A 16364-nucleotide genomic window follows, 5' to 3' on the forward strand; every position below is an offset into this window, starting at 1 on the left:
TCACATTTCTCAGTTCCACCCAAATAACTTCCCTGGATGTATTTCTGGGAATACCCTCCCTCAGCACAGCTGTAATGCTATCCCTTATCAAAAATGTCACTCTCCCTCCTCTCTTGCCTCCCTTTCTATCCTTCCTGTAGCATTTGTATCCTGTAACATTAAGCTGCCAGTCCTGCCCATCCCTGAGCCATGTTTCCATAATGCTATGGTATCCCAGTCCCATGTTCCTAACCATGCCCTGAGTTCATCTGCCTTCCCTGTTTGGCCCCTTGCATTGAAATAAATGGAGTTTAATTTATTAGTCCTACCTTGTCCCTGCCTGCCCTGACTGTTTCACTCGCTTCTGTTCTCAACTGTACCAGTCTTAGATTGATCTCTTTCCTCACTATCTCCCTGGGTCCCACACCCCACCTTAGTTTAAATCCCCCTAAGCAGCTCGAGCAAATTTTGCTGCCAGTATATTAGTCCCCTTCCAATTTAGATGCAATCCGTCCTTCTTGTACAGGTCACTTCTACCCCAAAAGAGATTCCAATGATCCAAAAATGTGAATCCTTCTCCCATACACCAGCTATGCATTCATCTGCTCTATCCTCCTATTCCTGCCCTCATTAACTCTTAGCACCAGGGGTAATCCAGATATTACTACTCTCAAGGACCTCCTTTTTAAATTTCTGCCTAACTCGCTGTAATCTCCCTTCAGAATCTCAATCTTTTCCCTTCCTGTGTCGTTGGTTCCAATGTGGACAATGACCTCTTGCTGGGCCCTCTCCCCCGTGAGAACATTCTGCACCCTCTCTGAGACATCCTTGATCCTGGCACCAGGGAAGCAACACACCATTCTGCTTTATCGCTGCTGGCCACTGAAACTTCTGCCTGTATGTCGGACTAGAGAATCCCTTAACACAATTGATCTCTTGAAACCCGACGTACCCCCTCGTTGCATTAGAGCCAGTCTCAATAACAGAAACTTGGCTGTTCGTGCTACATTCCCCTGAGAATCCATCACCCCCTACATTTTCCAATACAGCATACCTGTTTGAAATGGGTATATCCACAAAAGACTCCTGCACTAGCTGCCTACCTTTCCTGGGGTTAACCCATCTATGTGACTGTATCTGAGACTTTTCCCCCTTCCTATAACTGCCATCCATCACATACTGTTGCTGTTGCAAATCCCTCATTGCTTCTAACTGTCTCTCCAACCGATCCACTCGATCTGATAAGATTCGCAGCTAACAGCATTTATGGCCGATATAATCCGCAGTAACCCTTAAACTCTCTTTAAACTCCCACATCTGACAAGAAGTACATATCACTGTACTAAAGACCATTTTTGCTCCTTCACAATCTACAGACCCAGAAAATAACACCGTCTTATTCCTCTACAAAACACTGCCCCAGGTTAAATTAATAATTTTGGCTTATATTTTAAACTTAATCAAGAGACATATCTCCAAAAACATATACTCAAGAAAGAACCCACTCTACTCACTACAGCAGATTCTCTGTAGGCCATACTTAAAAACGATTAACTTATCTGATTCTGTGCTGTGAACTTCGCCCAACAGTTCCTCCAAGATCAGTTGTGAATTTCACTGTTTGTTAATTTTCCCAGATGCACTCTGATGTCTAGCAATACATGAATTCAAACAGCAAAGGCAGTAACTGTGCAGGTTCTCTCTCTCTCTTTTATAACAGGCCATCTGTGGTTAAGTTACAGTAGGTCACGGCTCTCTGGGCTGCTCTGGACTGAGTGCTGACAGAGGTGGTAAAGAGAGGGGTCTCCTTTGCAAGCAAAGGTTGTTAGAGTATGGGGATAAGCCACATAGATACCTGGTTTACCTGGCTAGGAAGAAAAGTCCATTGTATCTATTTGGGAGAAAGCTGGTACAATCACCCGGGAGCTGAAAAAGACTAATGCTGGATTTTGGGAATTCTATGCAGAGTTATACCCAGTCGAGAGGGCTGTGAGGATGGAGAAGCGAGAATGGAATCCTTTTTTGAAAACCTGAACCTCCCCGGTATAAACGCAGAGCAGGCCTCCCTTTTAAATGCAATCCTGACGATACAAGATATACAGGAGGCAGCTCCAAAGTGGCAAAGCACCTGGCCCAGATGGGTTTCTGAGTGAGCTTTACGAGGAGTTTATAAACATGTTAGCCACTTCTGGGGATGTATAGTCACTCGTATAGACAGAACTGCCTTCCACCTCCCCTCAGGGAAGCCAATATCTCACTCATTTTAAAGATAGGGAGAGACTCTGAGGATTGTGCATCATACAGTATTATCTCGTTATTGAATGTAGTCTTCGAAATTTTATCAAAGGTGCTGTCTCTGAGGTTGGAAAAGCTACTGCCTATTATTATAAAAGAAGACCAGACAGGTTTTATCAAGGGCTGCAGCTCTTCCAATAATAGCAGGAGGGTACTGAACATATTACAAGTATGTCAGTAGAGATTGATTCCGGGCTTGGTGGTCTCCCTAGATGTGGAAAAGGTGTTAGATCGGGTGGAGTGGTCATATCTTTTTGGTATTTTAGATCGTTTTGGTCGTGGGGGGCCTTCGCTCGGTGGATGGCAGTGTTATATAGTGACCCCAAGGCGGTGGTCATCACGAACAGTGTAAAATCAGATAATTTCAGCATTGGGAGAGGCAGCCGACAGAGATGTCCTCTCTTGCCGCTGTTATTGGCTTTGGTAATTGAGCCGCTGGCAGACGCCATCTGGAAGGATCCTGAAATAGCGGCGCCTAAAGTAGGAATTGGAGAGCACAAAATTACTCTTTATGCGAATGATGTCCTTCTGTTTCTGGCTAACCTGGAAAAGTCCGTACCCCGGTTAACACAAAATATTAAATTATTCAGCAGCTTCACGGGATACAGGATAAATTTTACAAAGTGGGAAGAAATGCCTATGGGAGGATTGGTGGAAGTGCCTGAGTTGGAGAATGGAACGCAGTTTCCTTTTCAGAGGTCGCAAAATGTTTTTCTCTACTGGGAATTTTCATTACCCTATCTGTCATCAGCTGTACAGAGCTAACTTTGTGCAGTTGTTGGATAGGATAAAGCCCTGATCAAAATGAATGTTCTTCCTTGGTTATTATACCCTATTAGGATGCTCCTGTTGTTGCTGCCCTAACAGGTGCTGCAGATGCTTATTAGCTGACTTGGGTCCTTTATTTGGTGCCACAGGCATCCCTAATTAAATGTACTAAGTTGCAACTCCCATAGCGTATGGGGGTGGATCTTCCAGATTTGAAGAGATACCAAATAGATGCCCTGTTGTCATATGTGGGTGACTGGGTCGTAAGGACTCGAGGTCGATATGGCTTGATGTCAAGGCTTCGCAGGCAAGGTGTCCCTTCGTTAATTTATTGTTTATGGACATGATGTGATCCTTGGCTGAGCACTGTGAGAGCCCAATTATCTTAAATGCAGTGAAAGGATGGAGAGTAATGCAACAGGGTGAGGGCAATTTGCTTAAGACCTTGCTGTTCACCCCATTAGTGGGAGCCCAAGGAATTAGACCGGGGTCAATGGACTCTGGCTTCAAAACATGGGAGGGTAAGGGAATCACCTGTTTGGGAGACTTATTTGAGGGAGAGGTCTTGATGTCTTTTAATCAGTTAAGTCAGTAATACAGGATACCTAGTTGGGACCTCTTCTGATGTTTTCAGGTGAGGGATTATATACAGAAGAAAACCATGTGCTTAGCTCAGCCTTACAAGTTGCACATAGAGAGAAGAGTGCTCTGATGTGGGGGCATTCTCTCGGTTAGTACCATATATCATTTGCAGAGAGGGAGCACCTTGGGAGATATGGAGAGACTCCATGGGATCTGGAATCAGGAATTAGGAGAAGAAATCTCATCGGAAACATGGGAGGAGATATAGGAGAATGTGAAGAAAATTTCAATATGTAATAAAGCACAAGCGATGCAATTGAAGATCCTTCACAGAGCCCATATGGCACCGGAGAGGTTAGCAAAGTTTAAGCAAGGATCATCTCCAGGATGTTCCAAACATAAAATTAGCACAGGCACCCTTCCACACTGCTTTTGGTCCTGCCACAAGATTCGGGGATACCGGGGTGCCAATGTGAACAAGCTAGAGAGAATCCTGGGAATTGAAGTTAAGGCAGACCCGGCATCCCTTCTTTTGGAACTGCCGAATCTGCCCTCTCTGGGTGACACAGGAAGAGGTTATTTAACATTCTTACACAGTGCCAGGAAGAATTGGATATAAGAAAAAAACCCAGGTCTTACGGGGAGCACGTCCACAAAAAGTATCTTACAAATATAGTGCACCATGGAACAGAGCAATTTTATAAAATGAGGGGGCCCTTTCTAAGTTACACAGACATGGATCCATCAGCGATACTGATTAGGGCCTTTATACAGTCGTGAGGGCCAGGTTTGGCGGTCCCAGGACTCTGGAGAGGGGAGGCTTAGTAAGTATGGGTATAATAATTGCTCCCGTTGAGGCGGAGGTGCGGTAAGGAGAGTAATGTGATGAAATCTAATTTAATTGTTATTTAATTTAATTTCATTTTATTTAATTTCCTCTTAATTTAACTCGAGCTAAGTTAAGTAACTATGAGATGATCGTACCCTGTAGAGTAGTGGGTAGTTCACTGTTAATACTGTTGTAATATAATGTTGTATTATCTCTATTCTTCTGTATCTTTGTATTTTTATAATACTTTTTGTTAAAGAGTATAAACTTTTTCAACAAAAATATGAATAAATAAAAAACAAAAAAAGAGTTAGCAAGCTGCCAGCATTAAATAAAATTTGAAAGGCAACTCATCATTCGAGAGATTGGAAGAACCCTGAACTTGGACCCTTATGGAGTCATGTTGGTGGCAGTCATTTAAAATGTCAAGAATGTGATCCAGGGGAGGAGAAATGAAGCTGAGGAACGTCTAGATATTTGTTGAGCCAGGAGGTGCTTGGGTCATTTATTTTGAGGACCCCCCACCGAAATGGGAGTCATTAGACAGGCACTGAAAATAGGACTCCAAGTGCTTCATCGTGATTTTTAATGAGCTACCACTTTATTTCTGCCTGTCAATGGCAACATTGAGTGTCGTCCAAGTCATTGTGCATACTTAAGATCGAGCTAGATAAGTTCTTGATTAGTAAGGGATCAAGGGTTATGGGGAGAAGGCAGAGTATGGGGTTGTTAAACATATCAGCTATGATCAAATGGTGCAGCAGACTGGATGGACTGAAGAGCCTAATTCTGCTTATCTTATAACATTTAACCATTTATAGCAAAAATTTAATCATTTCAGATTTAAAACTATTAACTGATCCAGTATTCACCGCCATTTGTGGAAGAGTGTTCCAAACATCTATCACCCTTTATGTGTAGAAGTGTTTCTAATTTTTTTCCTGAGTGGTCTGGAATTCTCAAATTATGCCTCCCAGTTTTAGAATTCCCAACCAGTGGAAATAGTTTATCCTTATCTACCTTATCTTTTCCTATAAGTAGCTTGAAGAGTTGATCAGATCACCCCCTAACCTTCTAAGTTCTGGAGAAACCATCTAAATTTGTATAATCTCTCTTCATAACCCTAAAGTCCAGGTTTCAATTTGGTAAACCTATATTATACTCCTTCCAAGGCTAAGGTTTGATGCCCAGATCTGCTCACAGTACTCCAAGCAGAGTCTATCCAGGGTTTTGCATAACAGTAGCATAACCTCTATCCTTATACTCTAGTCCTCAATATATTTTTTCTAAACTTTAAAGATCTAAACAGTCTGAATCCCCAAGTCTCTTTGGATATCCATTGTATTTATCTTCATACCATTAGAAAGTACCCTGATCTATCCTTTTCTAGTCCAAAATTGATAACCTCACACTCACTTATATTGAACTTCATCTGCCACAGTTTTGCCCATTCACTTGGTCTATCAATATCCCTTTAGAATTTTATACGATCATCTACAATGTCTGTAATTCCATCTAACTTTGTGTCATCAGCAGATTTGGATGCATGACTTTCTATGCCATTATCCAAATCACTTAATAAATAATGAGTAACTGAGGCCCTAGCGCAGATCCTTGAAAGACACCACTGGTCACATCCTGCTAATTTGAGTATTTACACATTACTCCTACCTTTTATCGCTTGCCTCTCACTCAATTTCCCAGCCATGTCAGTAACTTGCCCTCAATTCCGTGGGCTTCCACCTTATGTTACAGTCTCTTATATGGGACTTTATCAAACGCCTTCTACGAGTCCAAATAAACAACGTCCATAGACATTACCCTGTCCACTATCTTAATCACCTATTCAGAAAATTCACTGAGGTTTACCAGACATGACCTACCTGTCATGAATCCATGCTGATTCTTCCTGGTTAAGTGGAAATTTTCTAGGTGTTCAGTTACCTCATCCTTGATTATAGCCTCCAACTATTTCCCCACCATAGATGTTAGTGTAATTGGTCTGTAATTCCCTGAGTTTTCCTCTTTCCCCATTTTTAAAAAGCGGAGTGATTTGAGAACTATTTTCCAATGCAGAGGGATGACCCTGTTTCTAGGGAACCCTGAAAGATTATAAAAACCGAAAGAACTGTGGATGCTGTAAATCAGAAACAAAAATTGAAATTGCTGGAAAAGCTCAGCAGGTCTGACAGCGTCTGTGGAGAGAAATCAGAACTCACTCGACCCGAAATGTTAACTCTGATTTCTCTCCACAGATGCTGCCAGATCTGCTGAGCTTTTCTAGCACTTTCTGTTTTTGTTTCTCAAAGATTATAGTCAGGTCATCTATAATGTGTTCCCCTAAAAGCCAGGGAACTATAGACCAGTGAGCCTGATGTCGTTGGTGGGCAAGTTGTTGGAGGGAATCCTGAGGGACAGGATGTACATGTATTTGGAAAGGCAAGGTCTGGTTAGGGATAGTCAACCTGGCTTTGTGCGTGGGAAATCATGTCTCACAAACTTGATTAAGTCTTTTGAGGAAGTAACAAAGTGGATTGATGAGGGCAGAGTGGTGGACGTGATCTATATGGACTTCAGTAAGACGTTCAACAAGGTTCCCCATGGGAGACTGGTTAGCAAGGTTAGATCTCATGGAATACAGGGAGAACTAGCTATTTGGATACAGAACTGGGTCAATCGTCGAAATCAGAGGGTGGTGGTGGAGGGGTTTTTCAGACTGGAGGCCTGTGACCACTGGAGTGCCACATGGATCGGTGCTAGGTCCACTACTTTTTGTCAATTATATAAATGATTTAGATGTGAGCATAAGAGGTACAGTTAGTAAGTTTGCAGATGACACCAAAATTGGAGGAGTAATGGACAGGCTACTGTCAGATTACAAGGGGATCTTGATCAGACCTCAGATTACAACCAGATCTTGATCAGATGGGCCAATGGGCTGAGAAGTGGCAGATGGAGTTTAATTTACATAAATGCAAGGTGCTACATTTTGGGAAAGCAAATCTTAGCAGGACTTATACACTTAATAGTAAGGTCCAAGGGAGTATTGCTGAACAAAAAGACCATGGAGTGCAGGTTCACAGCTCCTTGAAAGTGGAGTCGCAGGTAAATAGAATAGTGAAGAAGGTGTTTGGTATGTTTTCCTTTATTGGTCAGAGTATTGAGTATAGGAGTTGGGAAGTCATGTTGCGGCTGTACAGGACATTGGTTAGGTCACTTTTGGAATATCACGTGCAATATCGGAAGGATATTGTGAAACTTGAAAGGGTTCAGAAAAGATTTACAAGGAAGTTACCAGGGTTGAGGGATTTGAGCAATAGGGAGAGGTTGAATAGGCTGGAGCTGTTTTCCCTGGAGCTGAGGGGTGACCTTATAGAGGTTTATAAAATCATGAGGGGCATGGATAGGATAAATAGACAAAGTCTTTTCCCTGGAGTGAGGGAGTCCAGAACATGAGGCCATAGGTTTAGGGTGAGAGGGGAAAGATATAAAAGACACCTAAGAGGAAACTTTTTCCACATAGAGGGTGGTAAGTGTGTGGAATGGGCTGCCAGAGGAAGTGGTGGAGGTTGGCACAATTGCAACATTTAAAAGGCATCTGGATGGCTATTTGAATAGGAAGGGTTTGGAGGGATATGGGGAGGGTGCTGGCAGGTGGGACTAGATTGGGTTGGGATATCTGGTTGGCATGGATGAGTTGGACCGAAGGGTCTGTTTCCGTGCTATACATCTCTATAACTCAATGATTCTACTTCCTTTAACATCCTCAGATTGAAATTGTCACTCTTCAATTTCCTCATTACTGATGTTTTACCTGTGTGAATTTCATTCAGTCCCTATTCCTGTTCAATTATTCATTTCCTCAGGACTTCCTCAGGCTAGCAAAGATGATCCTCAATAGGACTGACAGTAACAGAGTAATTGCTATGGGTGCTTCAACATTCCAAATATTGACTGGGAATACTATAGTTCAAGTACTTCAGATGGGTCAGTTTTTGTCCATTATGTGCAGGATGGTTTTCTGACACAGTATATAGAAAGACCAACAAGGAGTGAGGCCACATTAGATTTGGTACTGGGTAATGAACCCAGCCTGGTGTTATATTTGGAGGTAGGTGAGCACTTTGGTGATAGGGACCACAATTCAGTCATGTTTACCTTAGCGATGGAAAGGGATAGGTATACACGAAGGGCAAGAGCTACAGGTGGGGCAAAAGGTAATTATGATGCGATTAGACAAGATTTAGAATGCATAGGATAGGGAAGGAAACTGCAGGGGGTGGGCACAATAGAAATGTGGAGCTTACTCAAGGAACAGCTTGGGTAGGTCATGCCTCACAATCCTTATCGAGTTCTTTGAGAAGGTGACCAAACAGGTGGATGTGTGTCCTTGCTAAGTATGTATCTGTCAGACAGGGAGGAAGTTGTCGAGCACAGGAGCTGTGGTTTACTAAGGAAGTTCAATCTCTTGTCAAGAGGAAGAAGAAGGCTTATGTCAAGATGAGATGTGAAGACTCAAGTTAGGGTGATTCAGAGTTACAAGGTAGCCAAGAAAGACCTAAAGAGAGAGATAAGACAAGCGAGGAGGGGATATGAGAGGTTGTTGGCAGATAGGAGCAGGGAAAACCCTAAAGCTTTCTATGGGTATATAAGGGATAAAAGAGTGACTAGAGTAAGATTAGGGCCAATCAAGGCCAGTAGTAGGATGTTGTGCATGGAATCAGAGGAGATACAGGAAGCACTGAATGAATATTTTTCATCAGTATCCACCCTGGAAAAAGACAATTATGAAAAGGAAAATTTTGAAAAACAGGCTACTAGACTAGATGGGATTGAGGTTCACAAGGAGAAGGTGTTAGAAGTTCTGGAAAGTGTGAAATTAGATAAATCCCCTGGGCCGGATGGGATTTATCCTAGGATTCTCTGGGATGCTAGGGTGGAAATTACTGAGACTTGGGCTTTGATCATTATGTCATCATTGTCTACAGGAATAGTACCAGAAGACTGGAGGATAGCAAATATTGTTTCCTTGCTCAAGAAGGGGAGTAGAGACAACCTTGGTAATTATAGACCAGTGAGCCTTACTTCAGTTGTGAGTGAAGTGTTAGAAACGTTTATAAGAGATAGGATTTATAATCATCTCAAAAGGAATAAGTTGATTAGAGATAGTCAACATGGTCTTATGAAGGGTAGATCGTGTCTCAGAAACCTTATTGAGTTCTTTGAGAGGGTGACCAAACTGATAAAGCCGACAATCTGGTGTATATGGATTTCAGTAAAGCATTTCCCATGGTAGTCTACTGCACAAAATATGGAGACATGGGATTGAGGGTGATTTAGCGGTTTGGATCAGAAATTGGCTAGCTGAAAGAAGACCGAGGATGGTGGTTGATAGGAAATATTCATGCTGAAGTTCAGTTACTAGTCATGCACTGCAAGGACCTGTTTTGGGTCCACTGCTGTTTGTCATTTTTATAAACAATCTGGATGGGAGTGTGGAAGGGTGGGTCAGTAAATTTGCGGATGACACTATGGTCAGTACAGTTGTGGACAGTGCCAAAGGATATTGTAGGTTGCGGAAGAACATAGATAAGCTGCTGAGCTGGGCTGAGAGGTGGCAAATGGAGTTTAATACAGAAAAGTGTGAGGTGATTCACTTTGGAAGGAGTAACAGGAATGCAGAGTACTGGGTGAATGGTAAGATTCTTGGTAGTGTAGATGAGCAGTTGATAGAGCTGTTAAGAAAGCATACGTGTGCGAGCTTTTATTGGTAGAGGGATTGAGTTTCGGAGTCATGAGGTCATTCTGCAGCTGTGGCCGACTTGGAGTATTGCGTACAGTTCTGGTCACCGTATTATAGGAAGGATGTGGAAGCTTTGGAAAGGGTTCGGAGGAGATTTACTAGGATGTTCCCTGGTTTGGAGGGAAGGTCTTACGAGGAAAGGTTGAGGGACTTTAGGCTGTTTTTATTAGAGAAGAAGTTTGAGAGGTGATATAACTGAGACACATAAGATAATCAGAGGGTAAGATTGGGTGGACAGTGAGAGCCTTTTTCCTTGAATGGTGATGACTAGCCCGAGGGGCATAGCTTCAAATTCAGGGGTGATAGATATAGGGCAGATGTTGGAGGTACTTTCTTTACTCAGAGAGTAGTAGGGGCATGGAATGCACTGCCTGCAACAGTAGTAGAGTAGCCAACATTATGAGCATTTAAATGGTCATTGGATAGGCATATGGATGAGAATGGAATAGTGTAGATCAGATGGGCTTCAGATTGGTTTCACAGGGCAGCGCAACATTGAGAGCTGAAGGGCCTGTCCTGTGCTGTAATGTTCTATGTTCTGGCAAGCTATCCTCTTTTTCTACTGTAAATACTGAGGCAAAGTAATTATTTAATGTATCTGCTAATTCTTTATAGTCATTGATAATATCCCCACTTTCAGTGTTCAGTGGGCCAACACTGCTCCTGACCACCTGTTATCCTTTATGTAACTATAAAATTTCTTCTAATTGATGTTGATGTCCCTGGCAAATTTCCTTTCATAATCGCTTTTAGTAGCTCTTCTAAGTTGCTTTGTGGCCCTTATATCTTTTCCATTCAGCAGGATCTGTGCTGAATAACATCAGAAAAGTATAAAAGTTGCCTGTGCTTTTTTTATAAGATCAGTGAATTTACTTTATAACATTCTAAACAACCAAAACAAAAACTCAGGAATGTATATATCCTGAACTAGTCATGAATTTCACACTTAAACTCTCATCAGTGTGACTACAAGCTTACCCAAGTGGAAGTACGATTGATGAATATTAGAAGAGCATAGCTTATCACTGTTATGTCCCAATCCTGTCTGTAGTTTGTGTAGGAGGACTAAATTTTGGGTTATTGTATAGCAGTAAGGTGCATGATTGGGTTGGAGTTTCCCTTAGAAGTGTTGATTCCAACTTTTGCGCCCCACTGACCCAAGGCTGTGAAGTTAATTCAGCATTGACAGAAGGTCAAAACTGGGGCATTTCTGAACTATATGGCTCAGCTTCCATTCTGTAAACTCACTGAGTCACTTGGGTGCTATATGTTCTCAAGCATTTCAACACAAGTTTGAGAATAATTTTGACAATTCACAGCGTTCACATTTAAAAAACAACTCCAGGTCTGATGGCAGGAAGTCATTTCTGACATTAGTTAAAATCTCATAAAACTCATAAGTCACTGAGGCAGTTAGTCAAACGTTTATGGATGTTCAAACGGGTGCACAAAGAGTTCCGAACATGCTCATTCTCTAAACAAACAGTGTCTGATGACAGGAAGTCATTTACAAAGCTTGCTTAAAACACGATGAAGTGTTTTGAAGTTAATGGGCTGGTAAGTCAGTGTTTGTAGATACATACAGGCCCCAGCATGCCCATTTGCAAAAGTAACTCACCGCCTGACCGATTAATCACTTATGAAGTCTGGTTAAAAGTCTGACGAAGCATTTTAACTGATTGCTATGACCAGTTAGCACGAAAGTACCATAGCCTATGTACCCTAAAGGAATGGCAAGTACACACATGAACATATTATTTGGACAAGAATTATGCTCTTTAAGATTTGTCAGCTTATTTACTCTCATGTATCGAACACAAATTACAAGATAACTCTTTGCTACGAATCTCATTCTTATGTTCTGTCAAACAGGAAATCTTCTGGATTAGCATGCAACAATTTTTGTACTTCAGCCACCAATTACTCACACTCAACCCTGTTCCCACACTTTGTCTAAAGTTCATTAAAACTTGTACCACATAAATCATTTCGACTTTTTTTTTGGACTGCAGCCCTCCTGTGTTATACAAAACAAAACTTAACAAAATGTGGTTGTTATGTAGCAGACAGAAACAAACCCAATAGGATTAGGCATTTTTAATAGCAGCAGAGACTTGTGAAACATACAGCATGTCGGAACACATTTAAAGAGACGAAAGAGGTGACACAGTACAAGAGATTTTGTTTTCATGCAGCATTTCTGGAATGTGTAAACTGTAAAATAGTGAGCATCATAAATATAAATTCTTTGATTTTTCTGATTCAAACTTTTTGACACAAAAGTTTATTGCAGAAAAATAAATCCACTGGAGAAAATGGTTTTATTCCCTACACAGATGTACTCTCAAAACTGGCTGTTGAAAACCTGAAAATGTCCAAAAAACTGGGTGCTTCCGAATGTGCCATGCACTTTTTTTTTAAATGTACTCCATTAAAATTAATTTATCTGGACAATTCAACAAGGAACAGCATGGCTCCAGACTCCATTTCTGTTTTGCTATTTGCGCACTGGCATATGCCCATTACTTCCAGTGGCCCCTGACCCCATCTGACCAAATTTGCCGGATCCACCCACTGACCCACGACCTAGTAAAATCCAAAATTCAGCATAGTTGCATTCTCGGTTCTGTTGGTTTTGAGGTAGGTACTGTATCTACGTGGACACATTCAGAAACAAGATCACACACATTTGATTACTTTCAAGCAATTTTATTGTGTTTAAAGTGACTAAGAGAGCTGAAGAAAAACTGGCTCAAAATCTTTTGAATTGGAGATGATTTATTTTTAAATGTTCCCACACTTTTCTGCAGCAATATATTTTTCATTGCACAGCATTTTCTCACAAGCAGGACAGTGTGGACTTCACACACAATCACTTTGTGAGAATCACCCAAAACTGTCACAGCAAGGCTTTCAGATATGATGCGATTTATACAAAATGCAAGAAGTTTAAACATATGGGAAATATTAATGGATACAATGATCCAGTTTTCAAACAGGTGGTAGATTTGGGAAACAACTTCCTCTCAGAGTTATTGTTGCTCACCAAATGGAATGATCATGCAATGTTGTTCCAAGTTTCTGTGTGCTCCAAGCAACTTTCATGAAATTGGTCTCTTCCATTCTGGACTGCCAGAATTGAAAGAAAATATTGGAGCTTCAAATAAATCCTGCCATTTTGGACTTGATATAGGAAGGCCAAGAACATTCAGAGCTGGTGTCTTGGAGCAGCAGGTAAAATAAAGCTCACATACCATATAAGAATATTAAAATAAAGGTGATACAACAGCGATGAGGGACTTCAGTTACACGGAAGAATTAGAGAAGCTAATTTAATGGAGCTGTTTAAAATTATACGGCATTTTAAAGCAATAAATAGGGACAAACTGTTTCTACGGCAGATGGATTTCTAGCCAGAGGACAGAGATATCAGATAAAGGAACCAGACAGGAGATCAACAGAATTAGTTTTACACAATGAGTTCTAACCCAAGAATGCACCCCTGGAAATTACAGTACAAGCAGACTCATGACTAACTTAAAAAAACCCAAAATAAATCGGATTAAAAGGAAATACTTGGAGACTATGGTGAATCAGCGAAATAGAGGGCCTAATTGAGCAGCCCTTTCAAAAATGTCAGCAGAAACCCTATGGGGTGAATGATTTCCTTTTGTGCTATGTGCTGCTAATTGATGTGCTTGTCACTATTATTACAATCATTAAGTGATTGCGATTGTTGGGGAAAACAATCTCATCCCTAAGACGTAGGAAGAGCTCCTTAAGGTAGTGTCCTCGGCTCAACAGTCTTCAGATTCTTCATCAATTACCATCTCTCCATCATATGGTCAGAAATGAGGATGTTCTAGTTCCCACATTTTAGTTCACCCTACGAGTTGCCTTCCAATTCATGTAATACCATGTCTAGGAACTGTATTTCTGTTCCTTCACTGTTGCTGGGTCAGAATTCTGGAACTTCCTCCCCAGCAGCACGGTGGGTGTCTATACACCAGACTGACAGCAGAAACTCATCACCACCATCTAGGTTCCGGTCCTCAGCGGTTTCGATGGACCCCTGGCCCTCAGCAGTTTTGAAGGGCCCCTGGGCCTTGGTGGCTTCAACAGGCCCCTGGTCTTTGGCGGTTTCGGCAAGTCTCCAGTCCTTGGCAGTTTCAATCGCCCTGGTCCTCAGATGTTTTGTCAGGACCCGGTCCTCAACAGCTTTGACAGGCCCCAGGTCCTCAGCAGTTAGACAGGATCCGGTCCTCGGCAGTTGGACAGGGTGCGGTCCTCGGCAGTTGGACAGGGTTCGGTCCTCGGCAGTTGGACAGGATCCGGTCCTCGGCAGTTAGACAGGAACCGGTCCTCGGCAGTTGGACAGGGTTCAGTCCTCGGCAGTTGGACAGGATCCATGCCTCGGCAGTTAGACAGGATCCAGTCCTCAGCAATCGGGCAGGATCCAGTCCTCAACAGTTAGACAGGATCCAGTGCTCAGCAGTTGAACAGGATCCAGTCCTCAGCAATTAGACAGGATTTAGTCCTCAGCAATTAGACAGGATCTAGTCCTCGGTAGTGGCCGGTCCAAGAGGCCATGGAATGAAGAGAAAGTGATAATTGTCTCTCTTCTTGAGGGTAATTAGGGACAGACAACAAAGTGGATTTGGCCAGTGACGTCACATCTCAAATAAAGAATTTTAACCAAATTATTTTCTTTATAAGGAACACTAGAAAACTACAGGAAGCTATTAGCCCAATTATATCATTTCAATTAGCAACACATTTTGGAACATTAACATCCTGTTTTTTCTCAGCCTGCTTTGCTGCAGCCAGTTTCCAGCTTATTATTGCAATAGCTGCTGATGAGGTTGCCATGTGGTCCAGTTAATGGCAATTTATTCCAACCAGTTTCTAGTGAACAGAATGCTGATGATTCATATGACATATACACAAATGTCTGTTCTGCACTGATCAGTGGAATCTACATAATACGTTGCGTTTTGAGGAGTGTTTTACCATAAATGCACAATGCTAATGTGCAGCAATGATCGACTGTTCAAGGGTATAAATCAAATTGTTAAGTAAATGCAGGCCCAAATAAATTAAAAATTTAACTGTTAACTGCTCAGAAAACTTTGCTGATTGGAATGTGCTCCTCAGTTTCAGGGTGTGACTTTACAATGTCAAACTTTTTAACTTTATTGGTAACAAAAAACATCTGGTGAATGATGCATGCATTCAAGTGTAGTGCTAGCGGACTTTCTTACAGAACAAAATAATATATTTATAAATATTGTGAAAATGCACCTAAGCTTTTCAAACACCCCACTCCCAGAGACACCATTTCATCTAATTTAATAAGACAATACAAAATGATGTACATATGCAACATCGGTTGTGTCACATGCCCTGCCCAAGAACCAGTGAATGTTAATCCTGGAGCTGTTAATCAAACATGCCAAATTCAAAGTGTGCAGCACTCTCACAAACAATAATTCTTATTCAGGCTGCAATGTTGTGATAGCAAAAATCATGAAACTTGCTAATGCAGGGCTGAACAAATTCCAGGATAACAACATGCAGTCAATTCAATCAACAGAGACATCTTCACCAGACAACATTTTGTACAGGCAGTCCCTGGGTTGTGAACAGGTCCCCTTCTGGAGTCCAGTCACAAGTTGAATTGAATGCAAGTTGGAACACTGCACAGGATGATGTAAAGAAGCCATTCATAAGTACAGGAAATGTCCATATGTTGGTTCTTTGAAATTACAACCACATATGGAAATCATGTTTGTAAGTCAGACATTCATAAATCGGGGAACCCCTGTAGATCTGAGTTTATTAAAGTGCCTCCATAACAACATGACAAGTAGCGCAGCATCATTATTGAAGGTGCATTCTGATTGGTTCATAGTTAGGCACATCAATTGGCCACATTGTCAAAAACATACAGGAACTACATTTTTAAAAAAATCATGACTGTGTTGTTTCAAAATCTGGGCAACAAAGTTAATTCTAGCTCAATGCATTTCTCCACCATCCAGTGAGGAAACTCAATCTCATCATTTTCTTCATGGCTTCGTATCCACTGTAGTATATTCTAGAAGAGAG

At 41.6% G+C, this 16364-nt stretch overlaps 1 protein-coding gene across 6 annotated transcripts in view; it reads right to left on the reverse strand.

Annotated features, from left to right (window-relative positions):
- Window positions 1-16364, reverse strand: part of mkks (MKKS centrosomal shuttling protein) — a 141964-nt gene that overhangs the window by 104316 nt on the left and 21284 nt on the right. For 2 of the 6 annotated variants that reach the window (XR_006312615.1, XM_043696607.1), the window contains one exon: window positions 12339-16353. The exons of 3 other annotated variants lie outside the window; for them this stretch is intronic. Coding sequence is in view for 2 of the 3 variants with exons in the window: in XM_043696607.1 (XP_043552542.1) it covers window positions 16325-16353 (29 nt within the window). In the remaining variant the exon portion in view is untranslated. Of the gene's footprint in view, window positions 1-2375; window positions 2750-12338; window positions 16354-16364 lie in introns of those variants that run through there. One more of the 6 variants, XM_043696603.1, reaches the window with a different exon arrangement.

The sequence above is a fragment of the Chiloscyllium plagiosum genome, chromosome 9 (assembly GCF_004010195.1).
Source record: "Chiloscyllium plagiosum isolate BGI_BamShark_2017 chromosome 9, ASM401019v2, whole genome shotgun sequence".
Classification (NCBI taxonomy): Eukaryota; Metazoa; Chordata; class Chondrichthyes; order Orectolobiformes; family Hemiscylliidae; genus Chiloscyllium; species Chiloscyllium plagiosum.